We start from the raw sequence: 25,035 nt of genomic DNA on the forward strand, positions 1-25,035 counted from the left end.
TATTGCATACTCTAAGATCTTATACTCTTATTAATAATTTATCAATACTTATTTTATTATTATCAATAATTGTTTAAAGACTCGTCATGACTTCTTCCATAGAAATATTTGAAGTGTCGTCGTATTAGATAGTCGATCAAATTTCTCAACAATCAATGTTGTGATCTTAGAGTGTCTATGAATACGTTTTACTCCCAAGGTTTTATCTAAATTTAACATTCTTTTATTAGTGAGATTTGATGCCACATCTTTAAATCTTAAGATAAGACATCAAGTTTCATCGATAATAAAATATTAAATTTCTTTTTATTAGGCCCCGATGCTTCTTTGTATGTGTTTCTAAACCATGTAAACTGCACGAGACATTTCCAAGATCCTTTCCACAATCGGGAGATAAAATTTTGGGGCTAATACTCTTTCATTAACACATTGAAAACGCAATACTAATAGTCAAGAATTTTGATCAATAGTGTGAACCACAAGAGATGTATATAATTTTTTTATGAGGGTCGATAAACAAAATCTCAAGGTTAAAACTTGCTCTTAGGCATTTTAATACATAATATCGATTAGTGGAGGTTTAGATTAATTATATGATGCAATAACATTTTAAAAGCTTCGATGGCAATGACCCGAATCAGGCTGGATATGTTTGAATGTTGATGGAGCTGTTTTAACAAGTTTGGGGCTCTATGGGTGGCAAGGATGGATCAGGATGGGGTGGGTGGTGCACTCACCCCTCCTAAAAATCTAAAATTATCATATATTTTAGATTTTTTCTATGTATTTTATATTGAAAAATATGTTTTCGTCCTCCTAAAATTTTATAAATTCAAATTCTTTCCCTCAACTTAAAATCATGCGTCCGTCCTTAATGGGTGGTGTGCTGCGATACAATTCTGGTCGTTGGCTTCTCGACTTCAAGAGAACTATTGAAATCATAGATAGCTTTCAGGCTGAGCTTTGGTTAATATATCAAAGACTCCAAGTTGCCTAGTCGATCGCATGGCTTTGAAATTCTCCTTGTCCAATCCGATTGTGCTCAAGCCATTAAGATAATACAAGACCTCAAAGCTGCCACAAGTCCCATTTCTTTGGTGAGGGCTATTCATAAACTACGACGGTGTGCTTGGGTGAATAGCTTTCTTTGGACATCTTGTGAAGGAAACTTTCCAGCACAATCACTTGTCAAACTAGCTGATCCATTTTGTCTATCATTGAACGTCTATGACTTACCTCCGCTCATCTTACAGCCTCTCTTTGACAGAGATAATTTTGGACCACCGTATTGTAAATCTAGAGCTTAATTAGACTCTTCTTGTTATGATTAAAAAAAATACTAATTTTATAATTTAAAATTAAATATAACAAAAATCAATTGCCATTTCCTATGAATAACTTGATCATTTCTTTTGATTATATTATCCCTCAATTTAATTTAATTTCATTACATTTAACATTAAGTCTTTAAAATTAGGTTCCACTTGTCAAGGTATTACGCTCATGTACATTGTTATTTTTATTTTATTTGTTTAAGAAAATCATTTCTTTAAACTGAATAAAGTTTCAAATAAAATATTTATAATATGAGTTATTTAAAATATTATTGTTTTTGTTTATTTTGTATTATAAAATATATATATTAATCATTAACATAAAATAATATTTTAATAAGTTGATATATTTTAGTATTTGGGTACAACTACACAATTGTAGTAGCCAAAAATATCTGTAGTCTTTGATGAAAAACATGCAATAAGTTTAGGTGGGTCAACATGAAATATTTGAATGCGTTTGGCATTACATGTTTTGTAGTTTTCAAGGAGACAAAACATTTCTTAGTTTGCTAAGGTGGGTGAGGGTTCCTGCAAATTCAATTCACCTAACTTTTACCGCATTTTATTAAAACTCCAGCTTGCTTACCATAGTTAGTTTAGAAATTTTCATTTATCAAATCTTGTTGGAATTTTATAACTTTATTTGTTTATTTATGTACAAAATGGTAAAACCAATTGTAAAAAAGGGTCATGGTCAAGCCCGGCTTCTAAAAGGAGCAGCCGGAGCGATGGCTCCGGGACCCCTCTTTGAAGGGCCTCATCTTTAAAAAAAAATCAAAAATTAAAATTAAAAAGAAACATAAATACCAATTAATTTAAACTCCACGACACCACCTCATCTTCAACATTTTTCTCTTACTTCATTTAGTTCTCAATTTCTTCTCCCCAAATTAACTCTTAAACTTCTTTAAGTCTTAAAGATCATAAAACTTGTTGATTATTTTCTCAATGCTCTTATTGCTCACAGGATATTGTTGATCATCTCGGTGATAGTTGCAAGCATTGAAAGAAGATTTTTAAAGTTGAAGTTGCTCAAGTCTTACTTGTGTAATTCTATGTCTCAAGATATGCTTAATGGACTAGCTACGGTGGCAATCAAGAATGAGGTGCTAGATATTTGAGTTATATGTTAAATTAGACGAATAAATAATCAATAATTTGAAATAAAAATGAGAGGTAAAAAATATCATTATAATTAAAAGATAAATAACACTCTCCACCCCATTTTAGAATCTATAAATGTTTAGTTGGGCTAGGCAGTGCAAGTTCTTAGTACCCCACCGAATAAGAGAACCCAAAGCAGTTGAAATTACATTGTTTTGATATCTATTTTTATTCACTCAATCTATGGTGTTTATATATATTTCGGATCATGAGTGAAAATCATCATAGACTTCGCGAATGAAAATATAAGACTAACGGCGGAACTAAATTCTTTTAATGGTTAAAAGAATCGTTGTTATTTTTTTAACATATACTAAAAAGAAAATATAAAACCAGTATGATTTATATTCATTAAATGAGAGAGTGACGTCGTTTCAAAACTAACCCTGATCATTTATGAATTTGATAGGTTTCAGTTTCTAAAATGAGATTATTTCGAAGTTGCTTGTTAAACCCAGGGTTTCGTAATTAGCAAAACTTTTTGAAGATTAAAATATTGGTTTGAATTGTTAGAAGAGTGTTAAATTGATTAAGTTTGTCATATTAAATTATGATATGATTCGGGATTAAATTAGAAATCAAAATATAAAAGTTTAAAGACTAAGGGGTTGTTTGTTTATTTCAGAATGATTAAGCGCTGAATGATTCAAATGCTGAATGATTCAGAGGCTCTGTATGAATTAGCTCTGAATATGACATGCTGTTTGATAATGGCTTTGAATCATTCAGAATGTATTTCTGTGCTGAATCATTCAGCATTGTTTTGCTGAAATAAACGCGCCGAATGCTGAACGGTTCAGTATTCAACGCTGAATGCTTTCATTAAGAGGCAAACAAACGGTCCCTAAATTGTAAAGGAAACAAAAGAAGAGGAATTGTATGACATTTATTCCAAAAGCCTAATATAAGTGGTAATTGATTAAAAAAAGTGGCTGTGTCAAAATTTGGTGTTCTAGAAATTGGAACGAATGGAGTAACTCAATAATAAAGGAATTGTTGTTATTATTTGAGGTCCCAAATTCGAGCATCAGGAATGTCAGGTGTATGAGCTTTCAATGTCAAATTGTTGAGAGTTATTTTTAGACAATACTACTTTGTATTTTCCAAAGTTAATAAAAAAATGGTGTTATAGAAATTGGAAAATAGTGATTAATAGCATCTTATATGAATCAACTTTAAATAGAAAATTAATGATTTGGTCGGAAAAACACCAAAATATTTTCCATTTGTTGTTTCTCACGTAATTGAAGACGGTAAGTTCGTCACTCTGTTTCATCTTTTTCGAGCCGTCATCATCATTGATGAACACTTAAAGAATTTAGTGAGAAAAATTTATAATTTTTTTAAGTGTTTTATAAAGCAAGCTTACATTTAAACAACCATAGCAATAATTTGATATCATTGTAAGATTCAAATTTGGTAAGCTTCTTTCAAACCCTAAAATAAAATTAAAGGTTTATGTATATTTGTTCTAAGTTTTGATTTTAAATTTTAACATAATATGCATCTGTTTTATCATTGTATGCCCCAGAAGAACAAAAAATTATTGGAACTTTCAAGGAGTGGATAAAATTAAAGTTAATCGAAAATTTTATCTAAAACGATAATAATGGTTGTCAATGGACGCATCTTTGTATTGTAATTATTTGTAAGGTTTTGTTTTCTGTTTATTTGTATTCAAAAGTTTTAAACACTAAATTCTCTGGGATCGTCAAACAAGTGATTTTCAACCACTTCTCATTCTTGGTTTACGAAAACGACGATGATGAAAATACCTCCGATTCTAAAAGAAATGGAACCTCCATTTGGTTCACTTGGTGCGGTCGGTGAGACTCATCGGTGGCTGGACAACTACGAATCGACGAAAAAAAATGAAAAATGCTTGAAATTCGATAATCTTTTGAATTAATCTCCAAGACGATCGACGTGGTTTCACGGAGTGGAAGATGATATTTTGATCAGAGTAAAGAGACGATCTTGATGATGTCAACGATAATGAATTCAGACCGGAAATAATTGAGATCAACGATACAGTTTATTTAGAGATTTTTTTAAGAAAAGGAATAAGTTTCATACGGTATTCCTTAGGTTGGTGGTAAAAATTTAGTATATACAGGTTTAAGAAAATATAATTTTTAATATTTATTAGATAGTAGTAGTAGTGTCTAGTTTAGTTGGTAAAGGTTAGACATAGTTTCATGTGATAATTTTTAATATTTTTTAATTAAATAATAATTTTATTCAATGAATAGGGTGATGCCATGTGTTACTACTATCCTATTGAAATAGGATTAACACTGTGCTCGTCATGGGAATTGAACTACGTCCTCTCAAAGAAAGGGAGAAAGCTTAGCCGCTAGGCTAAGCAATGTAATTGTTATCTACCAAAAACTATATTTACTTTATACTCCATTACAATCACAAAACAATATATTTTAATTAAAATTAGGACTTAAACTTAATACTTCTCCCAAAAAAATTAGTGTTCAACCATTAAGTTAGTATATGAAATTGGTCATATCATCAATTTTATATTTATTTTGTATAATTATTTAATTAAAGACTAAAATATTAATTTATTTAAAAATATATAACATTTTTCACTATAAACCAAATTATGTAATTAAAAATTAAATTATTTTAACTTTATTTTGGAATAAAAATAATTAAATATATGTTTTAAAAATAAATATAAAAATATTTTAAAAATTAAATTTAAAATTTTTATTTATGATCATATAATATAAATTTAAAAGTAAATAAATATTAAAAATTAATTTTATCGTAAATAATTTATATTTATTTAATTAATATTAAATTAATAGAGGATTTATGAAGTTAAAAAATGTTTATTTCAATGATTTAATATTTTATATAGTTTATATTAAAAAATATTTTGTATTTTTAAATATTTTAGTCTTTAATTAAAAAATTATATAAAATAAATATAAAATTAATGATATACGACCAATTTCATATACTAGCTTAATGGTTGAACACTAATTTTTTTGGGGGAGAAATCCTAAATTTAAGTCCTAGTTTTAATTAAAATATATTGTTTTGTGCTGGTAATGGAATATAAATTAAATATAATTTTTGGTGACAAGATAGGCTAAGCTGTCTCCCCTTCTCCAGGAGGACGTGGGTTTAATTCCCACGCCAAGCAAAAATAGCATTAATTTTATTTTAATGGGGTAGGGACACGTGTCATCATCTTATTAGTTGAATAAAAATAAAAAAAATAATATTTAATTGCTGATGTGAAAGTTTAAAAATATTAAAAATTATCACAACAAACTAAACGTTAGACATGATTTTATAAAAATTGAAACTTCATATACTAAAACGTATCAAAAGTTAAACTTTAGGTACTAAACATATAATTTACCCTTGTTTATAATTTTATGGCAAAAAAAGATTCAAAAGGTTTTGTTAGTTCACTTTTTAATGAATCTGTTATATATATTGATAGGTTAATTATTTGATACATTGAAACTCTTTTTCCCAAAATAACAACCTTTCATAATATCTAGCAACTGTTGCCTACTAGACATGATGTAAAGCACTTTAGGAGGGGGAGAGGACCCCAACAAGCTACTGCAAGACAGTTTAGGAGTCTCATAGATGTGATTATTGTTGTTGCTAATTTGATTTTCCTAATAATATTAGTGTTTACAATAATTAATCTGCCTCTTCATTAATTATTTCGTTCTTTCAGGTAATTTTTGCACTTCCCTTTTTTTCTTATTCTCTCAAAGTTCCTCAATATATATTTTTTGTTTATTGTCGTTTCATTTAGTTCGAATGAGCGATGGTCATGTTTTTTTTTGTTAGGAGTAGTATACTCAGTCTTTCCTTTCTTATTCTCATAGATATATGTTATAATTATCACCGATCATATATTAATCAATTAGTATAACCGATCATATATCAATCAAGCGATAGAATTGACCATATAATAAAAGTAACACAAGTGCACTAAGAACTTAAAACAACTAAAGCTTAACCGATAAACTTAAGAGAATATAACACTTTTATTAATAAAAAAATACAATCGGAATGTTACATCTTTACCCCCACTACTTTTCTCTTCTCAAAGCTTTCTTTCTATAATTCGCACTTTTGATACGTTTTTCCCACTTTTTCACTCTTTCTACAATGATAAAACTTGTCATATTTATAGATTCTAGTGATTACTGAATTGTTAACACGTATCAACATATTAGTTATTTAACATTACAAATATTTAAATTCTTCTAATAAATAATTCTAGATAATATATTAAATATTACAAATATCTAGATTTTTTTAATACTTATTCACATCTATTATTTTTATATTATTCTAAAGTATTCTTAATATATATATATATTAAATAACACATATATTTCTTTAGGATTTATATTGACTTCTAATACTCCCCTCGATGCTATTCTTAGTTTACTCTTTAATATTTGTATGCATTTGGTATTACATGTTTAGTAGTTTTCAAGGAGAAAAACATTTCTTAGTTTGGCTTCCTAAGGTGGGTGAAGTTTTCAGCAAATTCAATTCCTACCTAACCCTTATTACATTTTATAAAAACGCCAGCTTGCTTACCATTATACCATGTTATTTTAGAAACTTTCATTACTCAAATCTTGTTGAAATTTTATACTTTCATTTATCAATTTTTTTTATAGAAATTCACTAGTTTTATTAAAAATAAAAAATATCCAAAATTTCAATGAAGATTTACAAGCATAACCGTAAACACAAACTATATTATAATCATAACATTTTCCTATAACCATTGACACAAAATTAACCACCTAGATCACAAAAGGGCCAAAAAAAAGAGAAAAGATTAAAAAATCTAACCAATGTTCGAACAAAATAAATATACGAATAAATCTAACAGTATCGACAAACGAACCACAATAGGTGTGAAGCTATTGAAGACCACCGACAAATCGTAAATCAAAGTCAAGAAACGTGAGAATTTTTCAACGAACACAAAACGCGTATCCAAATAAATCCGAGGGTCCAAAGTAGGGAAGATCATTATGATAACAAATAAGCTCCATCTTGATTAGTCTTGGCGATGTCAAATCCAACCCTAAGAAAAAAGATAAACAAAAACAATGACAAAAAAAAGAACCGTAAAGCTATCAAAAGGTAGAGAAAAACGTGCCATAAAGACAAAAATTAACGTGTCATAAAGACAGAGAACATATCAAAAGACTATTCTTATTTAAAAATGACAACCGGCGGGCGACAACCATCATCAAAACTGGTACCGCCGTCGGTTAAACAAAATTAAAGAATAAAAATTTAGATTGATAAATAAAATTGACACAAATTGTAAAGAAAAAAAAAAGGAAAGAGAGAGGACGAAGAAGAAAACAGCTAGGGTTTTGGAATGTATAGTACTGCTTCTATTTTTGAATAGAAATCCCCTAAATAAAAGAAAAATATTAGTAATGAAAGAAAGATTCAAATATTTATTTAAAATAGTTTTAACGATTAAGATAAAAAAAAAAGACGTTAAAGTAAAGGTTACAAGGTTTATTTGATAAGCAAAAAAGTATAGTTTAAAATAAAAAGATTACAAAAAAAAAGCATATACATATAATTGAACAAATCTCAAATTTCAGATCTTTACCTGAAATCCTACCTTTAATTATTTGATGCTTGCAATTAAAGTATTAATTATAAAACCCTATTTTAGAATTTTGAAATATTTAGTTGGGCTAAGCAGTGCAAGTTCATAGTACCCTGCAGAGTAAGAGAACCTCAACCCAACTCATTGATCCAAAAAAGATAAAATTACATTGTTTTAATCTTTAATATCTATTTATTTAAAGGTTTCTTTTAAATGATCATTAATATTTGTAGACACCCATTTTTTGTCAGGGTTAAAGAATATTATTAAATTATTATTATTATTAATATTATTATTATTATTATTATTAAGTGTGCAGGCCAAATGTTGCCCAATTATAAGCAACCCAACAGACTCAGATCAACAACAGTACCAAGCCTCTCCACCGATGAGTCACCTCCGAGCAAGTTGAAACATCATCATCACCATGTTGGTCACCAAACAGCAAAATTCATAAAGTCACATGCACCAAAGTCAAGCAAAATTAATGATTTCACCTAACCCATCAACATCATACCAAACGCAAAGAAAATGCAGATGCATCCAAGGAGATTCGGTGAAGAATTCAATAATAAAATCGAAGAGGAATCGAGCAAAGAAGGGGGGAACATTGGAACAGGAGAGAATTATCAGCAACGATTCGAACAGTGTTCATCAACAACAAAAGGGGTTCTATGTACTGAAAATTTTGAGTGAAAAAGATATGAAAAACATAATAGTGTAAGGCTACGATTTGAAAAACAGAAGAAACAAATTGTAACGGATCTTCCCCATATTTCGCAAGCAATAGAAACGATTCCAATTAAAGGTATCTCAATTCTTCCTTTATTTTTTTTATATATATGCATGTTCTTAAATCTAAAAAAATAAATAAAATAAGAAGAGTGTCGAAACGATTTTTAACGGTACGGGGCGAGATTTTAGAAACCGCGTCATTTTTAATTATTCTTTTTTTAATTGGATTTTTAATTAAAAACAAATGCGATTTTAGAAAACCTCTCGTTTCGAAAATTTGGAAATTCCCTTATGATAAAAACATGTGGTTCGAGGAGTCGCCACCAATCTTTGATTAGGGTGTGATTGGACACCCAAAAATGTTGTCATTTTAAATAAAAATTAATTTTAATTAAAACAACAAATTTGCGGTCTATGTTACCAAAATATGGGTTCGGGAGTCGGTTACGCGTGAGGAAGGATTAGCACCCCCACAGCGCCCTAAATCGGTACCTCGTCGATTAATTAACGTCTTTACAACGAATTTCACAAGTTTGAGTTTAATTTGATTTACGATCCCTTAAAACAAAAATTCAAAATTCAAAAGTAACGAAAAAATTAAATTAGGATTACCAAGCCATTAGAAAGATAAAAAATATTCGATTATTTAAAAATATCGAGACCAGATCTTTAGTTCAGTTCTAACGACCTTTTCTCGAAAAGTTTAAATAGTCGAATATTTCCTTTTCTTTCGCTCCCAAATTTTACAATGATAGATCCAAATTTAATTAGGCGTTACTGACGGGATACAATTTTAATTTAAAATTGCCAAAAAAACTCTCTAGTGAGTTAGGAGAAGCCATTCCGACAATTTTAAATTAAAATAATATTACCCTTATTCCAATTATGCAATAATGGTAAGTTATGCATATGAGGATATCATGCAAATCATACAAAGTAATGTTAATGCAAAGTTTAATTAAACATGCGATTAAAGTAAACGAGGCTAACATGCTTTAAAAAGAAATACACCTAAGTGTGTATGGACAACATGTTCAAAATAATATACACATGCATATATTTAAAATAAATCTAAATTAACCTAACAAACATGCATAAAATATTAAAAGGACTAAAACATAAAAAAAAATAACAACAAGCTTTTTCATAACATTTTCATTTCTGAGTACTGCAAACATAATACAACCAAAATACTGCAAAGGACCAGATTGAAAGTTTCTCAAACTATGCATCCAATGTAAAATCTGCGCGAAAACAGCCATAACAAGACACTTGGTCTAAAATATCATACTCTGAAACTTAAGAGGCGAAAATAAAAACCAGCAAAGTTCGATTTGGGACCAAGACGATACGGTTCAAAGCTGTGAGGACCTATACATATATTAACTCATTTTCTAAAACCCGGTTTACCTTACCCAACCTCAAGACGTTGCCGTTTCGTACAGCCCAAAAACGTCACCGTTTCACTAACTAGATATATATAATATTAGGGTAAAACGATTACCCTAAAATCATTCTCAGCCTCTCTTCTAAAATGCCTCGCCGCTTTACTCTCATCTCTCTCTCTCCTATTCGCCTAGCCCTACACGAAGACCTCCAGCCACCGTGACCTTCCCTCACCCAAGGGCTCCGACGAAGAGCTAACAGACCCCGACACCTAAAGCTCTTCTCCTCTTCTTCCTTAACCTAGGCAGACGCCGCAGCCTCACCACACACAAGCCCCGATAAAGGACCTTAATCTCTCATACCTTGGATCTAACCAAAACAGAAACCCCTACCAAATACCCCTAAACCCGAGACCTAACTTAAACTACCCTCACAAAATCCATTCCCAAAATCTGAAACCTAAACCGGGCTCATCCTCGAAATCCCACGAACCCACGGCCTTAATCAGACATGCATGACTCGAGAGCAACAGGTGACTATGGGTTTTACCTTCTCACCGTAGGGTATGGGTTCCTAGCAAAGGCGATGAAAGCTTTTGGATCCGAGAAGGTGAGTCTTTTCTTTTATTGTTGTTTTTCTGCTTTTTGGGTATCGTCGTGTTTTTTGTATATCTCTCATTTTTTGGTTGCTGATGGATGGTGTTTTTTTGCTTCGTGTTGACTGATTTTTTGGTTGTTGGTTCCTAAATGGCTCTGTATTTTCTCGTTGAAATCTCCTCTCTCCCTTTTGTTGATAACTGTTGATAAAAAGACCCTCTTTTCTTGCGTTTTGTTTTATTTTTGTCTTTGTGCTCTGTCTCTTGTTTGGTGTGCTTGCAGGTCACGGGTGCGAGCTAGTCACGGGCTTCAGGGAGGACTCTGTGAGTCTGCGCAGTCGGTGGAAGCTGACTGGTGGAGACGAACGGTCGACAGAGGCTCGATCTAGACGTGGAAGGCGGTGCTGGGCATAGGGCAAAAACCCTAATGGTCCTTTAATCTGGACCGTTGGATTAGGAGCAGATCCAACGGTCCAGGGTGAGCGGCGGCTGGAACCAGAAGCTGGAAACCCTAATGGGTTTTAGGGTTCTCTTATGCTTGGGCCTATTTGGTCTGGCCCATTTTAGTTGTAACTCTGGTATAGGCCCTGTAATAGTAAAAATAAATATACTTAGTCCATGTTATAAATTATTATTATTTTTATTGCAATTTTATGTCATATATTTTCATGTTAATAACTAACAAATACCAAACTTATGCTAATAACCCTAATAACGATAATAGTAAAACCCAATTGAATTTAAATAACGCCCCGGACAAATCGAGCATCTACAGCTGCCCCTCTTTGTTCATTGTCGTGCAACGAGAATAGAGCAAAGATCACTAGATGTTTAAATTTGTCCAACCATGAGAACTTTGATAGACTCATCCGGTCCACTCTTCCTCTAGGGTGAGTGAGAGTTGAAAAAATCTTCTGAAAACGGGTTCGCTCCCTCTTTCTCCAGGAGAATAGAACTCGAACATTTTCAAAAACCTCCATAGTCCTTCAGAGAGTATAAGACTCGAACAATCTTTCACAATCGCGTCTGCCCCCTATTTCTTCAGAGAGTATAAGACTCGAATAATCTTCAATGATCACGTCTGCCCCCCATTTCTTCAGAGAGTATAAGACTCACAATCTTCATCAATCGCGTCTGCCCCTTATTTCGTCAGAGAGTATAAGACTCGAACAATCTTCAACGATCGCGTCTGCCCCCTATTTCTTCAGAGAGTATAAGACCCACAATATTCATCAATCGCGTCTGCCCCCTATTTCTTCAGAGAGTATAAGACCCGAACAATCTTCAACAATCGTGTCCGCCCCCTATTTCTTCAGAGAGTATAAGACTCGAACAATCTTCAACGATCGCGTCTGCCCTCTATTTCTTCAGAGAGTATAAGACCCGAACAATCTTCAACAATCGTGTCCGCCCCCTATTTCCTCAGAGAGTATAAGACTCGAACAATCTTCAACTATCGCGTCTCCCCCTATTTCTTCAGAGAGTATAAGACTTGAACAATCTTCAACGATCGCATCCGCCCCCTATTTCTTCAGAGAGTATAAGACTTGAACAATCTTCAACGATCGTGGGGAACCTGTAGATATTTTAAATCATCATGCAATGCTATGCTCCTATTCATGCCTACGATGTATGCAATTATGCAATTTAATGCACTTTCTTCAAAGGAACACCTTCTCTCGACGGATCTTGGTTTTGTCTTGGGCACAGAACATTTGACCAGTTCACCCCATCTGATAATCTCAAAACCATAACTTTCGGCTTGACATGACTTTGACTCCTTTCTTTCTTGAAACCCACTAGTACACATGACCAACTTCTTGATAAATGACAATTTTTTTGGGTCATCTATTAATGGCTGAGATTGTCTATGAATTCCAAAGTTTTAGCTTTTCGCAACCATACAAGCTTATGGGTAAAACCATTGTTAGCTTCAGAATACCTGCATTTCTAAAACCTTTTGCATAATAATATAAAATGATCTCACGTACCACAAGTTAAGCTATGCGTTTTAACTTTTTCAAAATTAGATGCTTGTAAAAGGGAAATTGAGAAGGGAAATTGAGAAGGGAAAATGTCTCTTTACTTATATAAATGCAGAGAATTTTTAGGCAACTACATGACAAACTTTTAATTGGAAAAAGAACAAAAGGATAGACGTCTTCAAATATCAATAACACAAATGCTTTTGAACTGGCACGCCGTCAGAATGACTCGAGTGTAGCTTCTGTCAAAAGGATCTCCAAAATTGTGATGACACCTAAGAGTGCGAAGCTCTTTCTGAACCCCAAAATCTCCCATTATTGGATGTCGTAAACCAGTATTGAATCTCATGTGCATTCAATTTCTCCTCTGGTTGTCTTCATCGAGACTCATTAATCTTTTATCTCAACCCCAACTGCCATTGTCGTTACCCATGTCAGGAGCCCTTCCTATTTCCAAAAACAATTCAGATCCTCGACCATGCACGAACTCTGAATTTAAAACTCAAGTTGCCCTTTGCGGGTTCTCGACTAGAGACCTCCTTTGGTTTCAAAATGCCCTTTTCGAGTTTTCATCTTGAACCCTCCTTTTTGTTTCTTTTTTTTTGTTTATTTTTCATTTTTTCATTCATTTTTTATTTTTATTTTTTCATTTTTTTTATTCATTTTCCCTTCTTCTTTTTTCTTCAAGCAAAATACCTCTTAACTGCGTCAGAATTCACTGGATAAGGTAATTCAGACCCATCCATCTCAGTTAAGACTAGAGCTCCCCCAGAGAAGGCTTTCTTGACAACATAGGGTCTTTCCCACTTGGGCATCCATTTCTCTCGGAAATCTTTTTGAATGGGCAATATTCTCCTGAGCACCAGATCCCCTTCGTGGATTTCTCGAGGGCGAACTTTCTTATCATGTGCTCGTATCATCCGCTTCTGGTACATCTGACCGTGACAAATAGCCTTCAATCTATTTTCTTCAATCAGATTCAATTGGTCATATTTGGCCTGTACCCATTCTGTCTCATTTAGCTTCACCACCGATAAAACCCAGAGCGAGGGAATTTCCACTTCAATAGGGAGGACAGCTTCCATCCCATAAACTAGAGAAAATGGAGTTGCCCCAGTTGACGTCTGTACAGAAGTCCGATAGGCAAACAGAGCAAATGGCAACTTCTCATGCCAATCTTTATAAGTTTCAGTCATCTTCTCTATAAGCCTCTTAATGTTCTTATTAGCCGCCTCCACTACCCCATTCATCTTTGGGAGATAAACCGTGGAATTATGATGCTTTATTTTGAATTGCTCACATACAGATTTAATCATCTTGTTGTTTAAGCTCAATGCATTGTCAGAGATAATTCTCTGTGGTAAGCCATATCTGCAGATGATTTCCTTTTTCAAGAACCTACATACCGTTGACTGGGTAACACTTGCATAGGAAGCTGCTTCTACCCACTTGGTGAAGTAATCTATTGCTACCAGAATGAAGCGATGGCCATTTGACGTTTTTGGCAAAATTTGTCCAATAACATCCATGCCCCACATAGAAAACGGCCACGGGGCTGTCATCACATGCAACGGATGAGGAGGGGTGTGCATTCTATCCCCATAAATCTGATACTTGTGACACTTTCGGGCATAATTGATGCAATCAGTTTCCATAGTTGACCAATAATACCCAAATCTCATAATATGTCTGTCCATTACATGCCCACTAGCATGGGTGCCACATATTCCTTCATGTACTTCTTCAAGAATCATTTTCACTTCTTTATTGTCCACACACCTTAATAAGACCTGATCCATGCTTTTCTTATATAAGGTCTCACCATTAAGCACATACCCTGCTGCCATTCTTCTAATGGTCCTTTTATCATTCTCAGCTGCCTGTTCGGGGTAACTTTGATATCTTATATATTGGAAGATATCATAGTACCAAGGTCTTCCCTCATCTTCTTCTTCAATGTTAAAGCAGTGGGCTGGATACTCATAAGCCTTCATCTCAATAGGCATCATATTTGAATGCTCGTTCATCTTAAAGGCCGCTGCCAAAGTAGCCAAGGCATCCGCCATTTGATTTTCTTCTCTGGGGAGGTAATTGAAAGTCACTTCTTCAAATTCTTCAATAAGTCTAGAACTAATTTACGATATTCCACAAGTTTGGGATCTTTAGTTTCCCATTCTCCTCTAAGCTGGTAAATTACCAAATCTGAATCCCCATATACCCTCAGCATTTTTGCTTTGAGTTCAATAGCTGCTCTAAGACCCATAACACAAGCCTCATATTCAGCCATATTGTTTGTACAATCAAAATTGAGCCGACTGGTAAAAGGATAATGCTCTTCACTTGGTGAGACCAAGATTGCCCCAATCCCATGCCCCAAGGCGTTTGAAGCACCATCAAAGTTCATCTTCCAGTATTTACCGGTGAGCACAATTGTTTCTTCCTCCGAGATAGCCATTAAATCCTCATCTGGAAAATCGAAGTTCAACGGTTCATATTCTTCTGAAGCCCTACTCGCAATGAATTCTGCTATGGCGCTCCCTTTAACTGCCTTCTGGCTTACATACTGGATATCAAATTCGGACAACAGGATTTGCCAACGGGCTAATCTTCCAGACAATGCAGGTACACCCATTAGATACTTTAAAGGGTCCATCTTGGATATGAGCCAGGTAGTATGATACAACGTATACTGTCTAAGTCTTCTGGTAGCCCATACTAAAGCGCAACACAGTTTTTCAATTGATGAGTATCTGGCCTCACACTCAGTGAACTTTTTACTGAGATAATAAATAGCCCTCTCCATCTTCTTAGTTTGATCATGTTGCCCCAACACACATCCCATTGAATTGTCATAAACGGACAAGTAAAGAATTAAAGGCTTGCCTGGGATAGGTGGCGCTAGGATTGGAGTATTCGAAAGATATCTCTTTACCGCCTCAAAAGCCTCTTGACAATCCTCACTCCATTCACCTGAATCATTCTTACAAAGAAGGTGGAATATGGGATCATATTTTTCGGTCAGCTGCGAGATAAACCGAGCGATGTAATTTAATCTCCCCAAAAATCCTCGAACCTCTTTCTGCGTTCTTGGGGCCGAAAAATCATGAATGGCTTTTACTTTATCGGGATCTATTTCAATTCCCTTTCGGCTCACTACGAATCCCAACAGTTTTCCCGATGTCACCCCAAAAGTACACTTATTTGGGTTAAGTTTTAGTTGGCACTTCTTTAACCTTTGAAAGAGCTTCCTCAAATTCTCGATATGTTCCTCCTCTGTCTTGGATTTGACAATCATATCATCGACATAGACTTCAATTTCCTTATGCATCATGTCATGAAACAACGTCACCATGGCCCTCTGATAGGTTGCCCCAGTATTCTTTAATCCAAACGTCATGACTTTATAACATAACGTCCCCCACATAGTGACAAATGTTGTTTTCTCCATATCTTCAGGGTATATTTTAATTTGATTATAGCCGGAGAAACCATCCATAAATGAGAACAAAGAATTTCCAGCAATATCATCCACTAAAGTGTCTATATGTGGAAAAGGAAAATTATCCTTTGGACTTGCTCTGTAGAGATCTCTGTAGTCGACACACATTCAAACTTTCTCATCCCTCTTTGGCACTAGGACAATATTCGGCACCCACTCAGGATATTTGGCCACTGTGAGAAACCCGACATCAAATTGTTTCTTCACTTCTTCTTTTATTTTGAGCGGCATCTCTGGTCTCATTCTTCTCAGCTTCCGTTGTACATGCTTGCAATCAAGCTTTATCGTAGTTTATGGACCACCAATTTTGTGTCCAGACATGGCATATCCGTGTACGACTAAGCAAATACATCCTTGAATTCTGGAAGTAATTCTATCAAGCTCTGCCTTCATTCTGCACACAGGGTGGTACCAATCTTTACTTCTTTTATCCTCATCCGTACCCAAATTCTAGATCTCTGTAAGCTCTTCGTGAGGCAAAATCTGTTTATCTTCTTGTTCCACCCTCTTCAGTAATTCCAAAGGTAGTTCACATCACTCATCGTCATCACAACCTTCGATTTCTCCTTGACACATGGGCATCTCGAAATTAATCTCCGGGTCAGAGTCATTAGCATTTGTATCATTGATATCTGAGTTCCTGAAAGAATAACGGAAGCGAAGATATATATACATATATATATGGAAGAATCTTTTCCCATACAAATAAATAGAAAGAAATAATACATACATTATACAACCAAAAATGAAATGCATGGGAGAGTGTTTGCCATTTTGGACCAATGAAATGCATCCTTTATTGAAAGCAAGTAAAAACACACAGCTTAACCCTTTACATCAGATCCCCTATTGCCCCAGGGTACGAACAATAGGGAAAAGTTCTAGTGCGCTACTCTGTAAAAGATTTGTAAACTAAGGGCGATTCCTCCATAGTCTAGTTGTTCAACACAAAGCCTGGGGGTGCAGGATAGACACCTGTAGCTCTCATTCCTTCAAACTCCTCATTGGTTACAACATTAATGCCAAAATCCTCCAAGGCATTCTCAATCATCACTTTACCACTTCTTGAAGTCCTTTAAAACACATGCCCTGCTGATGTGAAAATGATGCTCAATGGCGGGAAGGTCATGGGTCCCCAACTTGGGTCTTCACCAGTCAATCTTGCCTCTCTCAATTCCCGATTCCTCTTGATGCCCCTCTGTTTTTCCTTCAAAGTTGGTTGATACCCTAAACCAAACCTGTCTCTTTTAGCAATAGGGTAATTTGGCCCAACTGGTCCTTGCAACTGACGTCCTAGCCCTTGGCTACCTTTGGTCCCTCTTCCAAGGGTCAGTTTGTGCCCCGTTTTGGTGCAGTATGACGATCTAGGCTCTGAGATTTTCTTGCCTTTGGCTACAAACGTGGCATTGTCAAACGATCTGAAAGGATATTCAACAGTTTATTCTTCCACTTCAACATATGGGGCTGCAGGAACTGGAGCAATAATGTCTTCTTCCGCATGAATGCATACCAGCCTTCCATCAAATACGAACTTTAGCCTCTGGTGTAAAGTTGATGAAACTGCCCCAGCCTGATGAATTCAGTGTCTTCCCAATAAGCAGTTGTATGTAGGCTTGATGTCCATCACAAGAAACTCCACTTTAAATGTCGCTGGACCAATAGTTAAAGGAATATCAATCTTGCCTAACACTTCTCTTTTTGTTCCATCAAAAGATCGAACCATACTTTGACAATTCCTCATTAGGGTACTGTCCACTGGCAGCTTTTGTAGAGTCACCAAGGGGATTACATTTAACGCTGAACCATCGCTTATAAGTACTCTGGATAAAACGTGCCCTTTGCACCTAACTGTAATGTGTAGAGCCTTATGATTGTCAATCATCCCCGAAGGGATCTCATCCTTTGAAAAAGATACAATGTTATCAGCCTGCATTTTGGCAACTAGTAGCTCCAGCTTTTCTGTGGGTAACTCCTTCGAGACAAAGGTCTGGTCCAAAACTTTTATCAAGACGTTGCGATGAGCCTCTGAACTCAAAAGAAGTGATAGGACAGAAATACTGGCAGGCAGATTGTGCAATTGTTCCACAACACCGAACTCACTAGTTTCAAAAATTTTAAGAATTTCACTGTTTCATCCTTCGACCCCAGTTCATTGATAATGAGTTCGTATTCTTTTATCTGAACATCGACATTCTTTCCTTTTTCAGCAGCAATCTTCTTCTCTGGCTCTTTGAAAAAGAACCTACCACTTCTGGTCAAGTGCCCTACTTCATTTATTTCTTCTTGTTGTTTTGCCCCCTCTCTCATTTGACAATCATACCTCCAGGGCACTTGTTTATTATCTTTGTATAGAAATGGAGTTGAAGGAGCTACCCTTTCATTCACTTGATTCTTGGGAGTAATGACGATGGGACAACCAACACTGTGTATCCCTTTGGATGATCCTTCAGAAGCGCAAATCTCCGCTTTTTCTTTTTTAGTCAATTCTTTGAAGAGTTCGATTTCTTTCTTGTCCATCATCCCTTGTACCAATTTTAAGAAATCATGACACTGTTGTATATTGTGTCCTGCGCAATTATGGTAGTGGCACACCTTTTCACTGCTATACTGGTCACATGATAGACTAGGCTTCAACAATCCCACTTTAACCATTTGGCACCATACCCAAAGCATGGGTGATTCCACCTCACTAACATCCATAACAATCCTCTTACCTTTCTCTTCAGCGACTGTGTTAATCCCGGCTCCAGCATGGTTTGGCAATGGATTTTGGGCTACCTTTGGTTGTTCACTGTCACCAAAATTGATAACATTCCTCCTTTTCAAAGCTTGAACGACCTTTTTGAATGCAGTGCAATTTTCAATGGAATGTCCAGGATTCCCACCATGGTAATCACACTTAACATTAGCATTATACCATTTGGGATAAGGAGGTTGTATAGGTACCACATGATAAGGAGAGACTAGATGTTGATCGTATAAATCGTGAAATAATTCCTTATAGGTCACAGGAATTGGATCAAATTGAGGCCTCCCTCTCCTCGGGTCCCTTGCCCCTTGTCTATTGTCATTTTGAGGTGGTGCCACCGTTCCCTGAGATTGGGACATTGTGATGTTACTGGAATCGTACTGGATCACCTGGGTGACTTCGTTTTCTTTTTTCTTTATCGGCAGTTTGTTGCTGGACTCTCCTCCCTCGAGCTTCCCGCTTTTAATCGCTATTTCGATCATTTCTCCTGTCGTAACTATATCAGCGAAACTTCATGAAGGAATACCGATAAGGTGTGAGAGAAAAGGAGCCTTCAAAGTACTAATGAAAAGTATATTTGTTTCCCCCTCTTCCAATGGTGGATGTACTTGCACTGCTACCTCCCTCCATCTCTGAGCATATTGTCTGAAACTTTCACTGTGCTTCTTCTCCATTCCTTGCAACACCAATCTGTTAGGCCTGACATCTTTCACATGTTCATACTGGTCAAGAAAGTATTTAGCAAGGTCTTTCTATGACCTAATATCAGCCTTTTTTAGTTGGTTATACCATCGCAATGTTGAGCCTGTCAAGCTTTCTTGGAAACAATGGATCAACAGCTGATCGTCCCCTATGTACCCAGTCATTTTCCTGCAGAACATTGTAATATGGGCGGAAGGGCATCTAGTACCGTCGAAATTCTTGAAGTCAGGAGTTTTGAATTTTGGAGGCATGACCAAATTAGGAACTAGACTAAATTCTTTAGCGTCCAGTCGATACATACTGGTGTCTTCCTTCATAACCTGAACTTCACTTGCTAATTGTTCGAATTGTTCCCGAAAGTGTTTGTTTTCATTCTTTTTGGCCTCTTTATCAAGGTCCAGGACTTGGTGACAGAGACTTTCTTCGGGGTGCGAACTAGGTCCTGGTTGAAGATTCACAGCAACGTCGACAGGATCTATGTGCACTTTGGTAGGAACAGACGTTCCTTGGACATTTTGAGACTGTACCGAGGTAAACCCTGGAGGATAAAGTGGTTCTCCAGTCATTTGCTCAGGGGCCTTTCCATGTTCCGGGTTTCTCCCTTCCAACAAATTTGCCAACTTAGATAGCATATCTTCTTGAGCCTTAAGCATGTCCTCTTGCATTTTCCTTAGATTATCTTGCAACTGCAGTTGAATTTTTTTAATTTGAGTAATCCTATCTTCCATGGTTCTCTCCATTGTATTATAGTGATGCTTGGACTTCCCCAGCATTTCTCTGTCACAGTTCCTTTACGAGTTACTCTCATGTTTTCATGATTGATGCATGTAAAAATGCTTAAATTAAAGCGATGCGAATGCAAATGTGGATGCAAAAGGTGTTAATTCAAAAGTGACCACTTATAGAACAACCGTTCACTTAGACAACAAGAATTCAGTAAGTACACCATGTAGTCAAAATACAAATTCATCTCTTCATTTTCTCGAGTCGTACTCTTCCTGGGATCTGGAATTGCACCTCCAAAATTGTCGGCGTATTTCATCACCTTTGATGACGTCAGATGTCTTTAAATTGAATCTTGGGATCTCCATCTTCACTTTAACGCAAAACAGTCTTCATGTCTTTGTGAAAGATCTTCTCGTCCTTGGTATGATTGTATCTATCTCTTGAGTCAACATCTCGTCCTTTGCAGCTTTAAAGGAATTCTTCAATCAGCTTCAGATATCGTCATTCATCGGGTGTTATTCTTCATGGATCACTTGAACATCTCTAGATCTCCTGATTTTGACTACATAGTGGAGAATTTATTGCCTCAATATGGTCAGCCTTCTTGTTAGTCAATCACTTGCGAATTAACACCCCTTGATGACATGAGGATGCAAATGCAATAAAAGCACAATAAAATTGACATAGAACAAAAATGGGTTAGTACGCATAAGATAAACAACAAGATAGTAAGTACCGTGAACATCGAATAAAACCTACCCTCACATGCTGACTACCTAATCATGTTTTAGTAGATCCTACCCGACATGATATCTACCCACATGCTTTGTTGTTCACAAAAAATCCTAACCGCATGGTATCTAATTCACATGCTTGCTCAAAAAATAAACCTAACCACATGATCTCTAGTTCGCATACTTTTTGCAAAAAATAAATTCGAGGAAAAGGTTAGAATGAGTTTCCCCCTCTGCGACTTTTGAAGAAAAATGGGTAGAGGTTCGATATAAAACAGGCAGAATTCTAACAGGGCCCTCGAATTGTCCTTTGCTGGTGCCCTCTTGGGCTTACCAGACCCTCGATTCTCACCCATTATAGGCTTAAAACGAATCAAGTTCAATTTGAGAGGATACATATCCTCATATCCATGCGAGGAAACTCAATGTTTTCTCATAGACATAAGGCATGTACCCCAGAGGTTACTAGCTAAAGCCCGTGCGGAGAAAAATAATTTTTCTCACGTAAACGTAGCTTTCACCCCTACTTAATGGGACAGAGCACAGTTAGAAGGCTCTGAATATTGAAGGTTTAGCAACAGTGGGGAAACTCATAATCCTTTGCCTCGATCCAAGAAACTCAACAAACTAAAGGTTAGAAAACTGAAACATGTAGATCACACGTTAGTACAACTATTCATTTGTTAACCAAATCACAAAAAAATGAAAACAAGAAATTCAACACAAACAAGGGATCAAAAACCAAATTAAAATGAACTTATAACTTTCGTTTGCAAAGACAATTAATTAATCGACTATCAGCCTGACTCTCTAAAAAAAAGTCCCCAGTAGAGTCGCCAAGCTGTCGAAACAATTTTTAACGGTACGGGGCGAGATTTTAGAAACCGCGTCATTTTTAATTATTCTTTTTTTAATTGGATTTTTAATTAAAAACAAATGCGATTTTAGAAAACCTCTCGTTTCGAAAATTTGGAAATTCCCTTATGATAAAAACATGTGGTTCGAGGAGTCGCCACCAATCTTTGATTAGGGTGTGATTGGACACAAAAAAATGTTGTCATTTTAAATAAAAATTAATTTTAATTAAAACAACAAATTTGCGGTCTATGTTACCAAAATATGGGTTCGGGAGTCAGTTACGAGTGAGGAAGGATTAACACCCCCACAGCGCCCTAAATCGGTACCTCGTCGATTAATTAACGTCTTTACAACGAATTTCACAAGTTTGAGTTTAATTTGATTTACGATCCCTTAAAACAAAAATTCAAAATTCAAAAGTAACGAAATAAATTAAATTAGGACTAAATTGAAAGTTTCTCAAACTATGCATCCAATGTAAAATCTACGCGAAAACAGCCATAACAAGACACTTGGTCTAAAATATCATACTCTGAAACTTAAGAGACGAAAATAAAAACCAGCAAAGTTCGATTTGGGACCAAGACGATACGGTTCAAAGCTGTGAGGACCTATACAGATATTAACTCATTTTTTAAAACCCAGTTTACCTCACCCAACCTCAAGACGTTTCCGTTTCGTACAGCCCAAAAACGTCGCCATTTCACTAACCAGATATATATAATATTAGGGTAAAACGATTACCCTAAAATCATTCTCAGCCTCTCTTCTAAAATGCCTCACCGCTTTACTCTCATCTCTCTCTCTCCTATTCGCCTAGCCCTACACGAAGACCTCCAGCCGCCGTGACCTTCCCTCACCCAAGGGCTCCGACGAAGAGCTAACAGACCCCGACACCTAAAGCTCTTCTCCTCTTATTCCTTAACCTAGGCAGACGCCGCAGCCTCACCACACACAAGCCCCGATAAAGGACCTTAATCTCTCATACCTTGGATCTAACCAAAACAGAAACCCCTACCAAATACCCCTAAACCCGAGACCTAACTTAAACTACCCTCACAAAATACATTCCCAAAATCTGAAACCTAAACCGGGCTCATCCTCGAAATCCCACGAACCCACGGCCTTAATCAGACATCCATGACTCGAGAGCAACATGTGACTATGGGTTTTACCTTCTCACCGTAGGGTATGGGTTCCTAGCAAAGGCGATGAAAGCTTTTGGATCCGGGAAGGTGAGTCTTTCCTTTTGTTGTTGTTTTTCTGCTTTTTGGGTATCGTCGTGTTTTTTGTATATCTCTCGTTTTTTGGTTGCTGATGGATGGTTTTTTTTTTGCTTCGTGTTGACTGATTTTTTGGTTGTTGGTTCCTAAATGGCTCTGTATTTTCTCGTTGAAATCTCCTCTCTCCCTTTTGATGATAACTGTTGATAAAAAGACCCTCTTTTCTTGCGTTTTGTTTTGTTTTTGTCTTTGTGCTCTGTCTCTTGTTTGGTGTGCTTGCAGGTCACGGGTGCGAGCTGGTCACGGGCTTCAGGGAGGACTCTGTGAGTCTGTTCAGTCGGTGGAAGCTGACTGGTGGAGACGAACGGTCGACAGAGGCTCGATCTGGACGTGGAAGGCGATGCTGGGCATAGGGCAAAAACCCTAATGGTCCTTTAATCTAGACCGTTGGATTAGGAGCAGATCCAACGGTCCAGGGTGAGCGGCGGCTGGAACCAGAAGCTGGAAACCCTAACGGGTTTTAGGGTTCTCTTATGCTTGGGCCTGTTTGGTCTGGCCCGTTTTAGTTGTAACTCTGGTGTAGGCCCTGTAATAGTAAATATAAATATACTTAGTCCATGTTATAAATTATTATTATTTTTTATTGCAATTTTATGTCATATATTTTCATGTTAATAACTAACAAATACCAAACTTATGCTAATAACCCTAATAACGATAATAGTAAAACCCAATTGAATTTAAATAACGCCCCGGACAAATCGAGCATCTACAAAGAGAGGAGTCGATTTACCTAGTTGAGGAGTCGGTTTCCGGAGTTAAAGCCATCAGGGTGAAGAGATTCGAATGATTGGAGAGTTTCGTTCCAAATAAGAGTTATCTTCGTTAGATTTTTTAGAGTAGAGAATAAAAAAGAATGTTTCGATTGTATTTACTTTGTTGGGTTGTGTGTCGCCGGAGTAACGAAGCCTTGGTCTTGTGTGAAATGAGTTGTGCCGCGAGAGAGTTCGAGAAGGAGAAGTTTGGAGATTGCGGCCGGAATGAATAAGCCATATTGTTAGGGCAAACTAATACCATATTTTAATTCTTTAAACAAAACGACACTGTTTTAGAAGTGGTGCCATGTCTGCAGCCTGCTGTTATAAAAGGGTACATTCGCGCGTCCAGTCCTTAAAAGTTGTATGAATGCCTTACGTGGATCATGAATGAATTTGTTTTTATTTTGAGCACTTTCTTTTACCCGAATTTCAATTTGGTCCTGGTATGATTATAATTCATGTTTTTATGACATTTAGAATTTAGCCCTTGGTTTTATTATTATTTTTATTTTAGTCATGGATTATCTGTTTATTTTCATTTCTGGTTCTTTTTGTTTAAAATTCTTTGTTGTGCCCCTGATGGTTATATGCTTTATTGTTTAGTATTTTAAGTGTTGATTAGTATTACTTGGTCCTTGTAATTATCATGTACACCTAGTTCCTGTTGTTTACATTTTTTAAATGACCCCATACTTGTATTTTGGCCCTTTACTTAAGTATATACTTTTTACATACATGCGCATCATTATATGTAGGTCATGGTTTTGTGCTTTCCCAGTATAATAAATGTTTTATATATACATATTACATACATATATTTCAATACGTTGCATTTAATAATTTTTTTTTGTATATTCCTTTTTATGTACTGAATATATTT

At 35.6% G+C, this 25,035-nt stretch overlaps 1 protein-coding gene across 1 annotated transcript; it reads right to left on the reverse strand.

The window, feature by feature from the left end:
- Nucleotides 1-17,420: 17,420 nt before the first annotated feature.
- Nucleotides 17,421-20,449, reverse strand: LOC120173336. The gene is made up of 5 exons (XM_039180534.1): nt 20,117-20,449; nt 18,473-19,438; nt 17,973-18,368; nt 17,860-17,915; nt 17,421-17,763 (listed from the first exon to the last, which is right to left on the reverse strand). The coding sequence occupies exons 1-5, from the start codon at nt 20,447-20,449 to the stop codon at nt 17,421-17,423; spliced, it is 2,094 nt and encodes a 697-aa protein (XP_039036465.1).
- Between the last annotated feature and the right edge of the window lie 4,586 nt (nt 20,450-25,035).

This window comes from Hibiscus syriacus, unplaced genomic scaffold (assembly GCF_006381635.1).
Source record: "Hibiscus syriacus cultivar Baekdansim isolate YM2019G1 unplaced genomic scaffold, ASM638163v2 tig00111947_pilon, whole genome shotgun sequence".
In the NCBI taxonomy this organism is placed as follows: Eukaryota; Viridiplantae; Streptophyta; class Magnoliopsida; order Malvales; family Malvaceae; genus Hibiscus; species Hibiscus syriacus.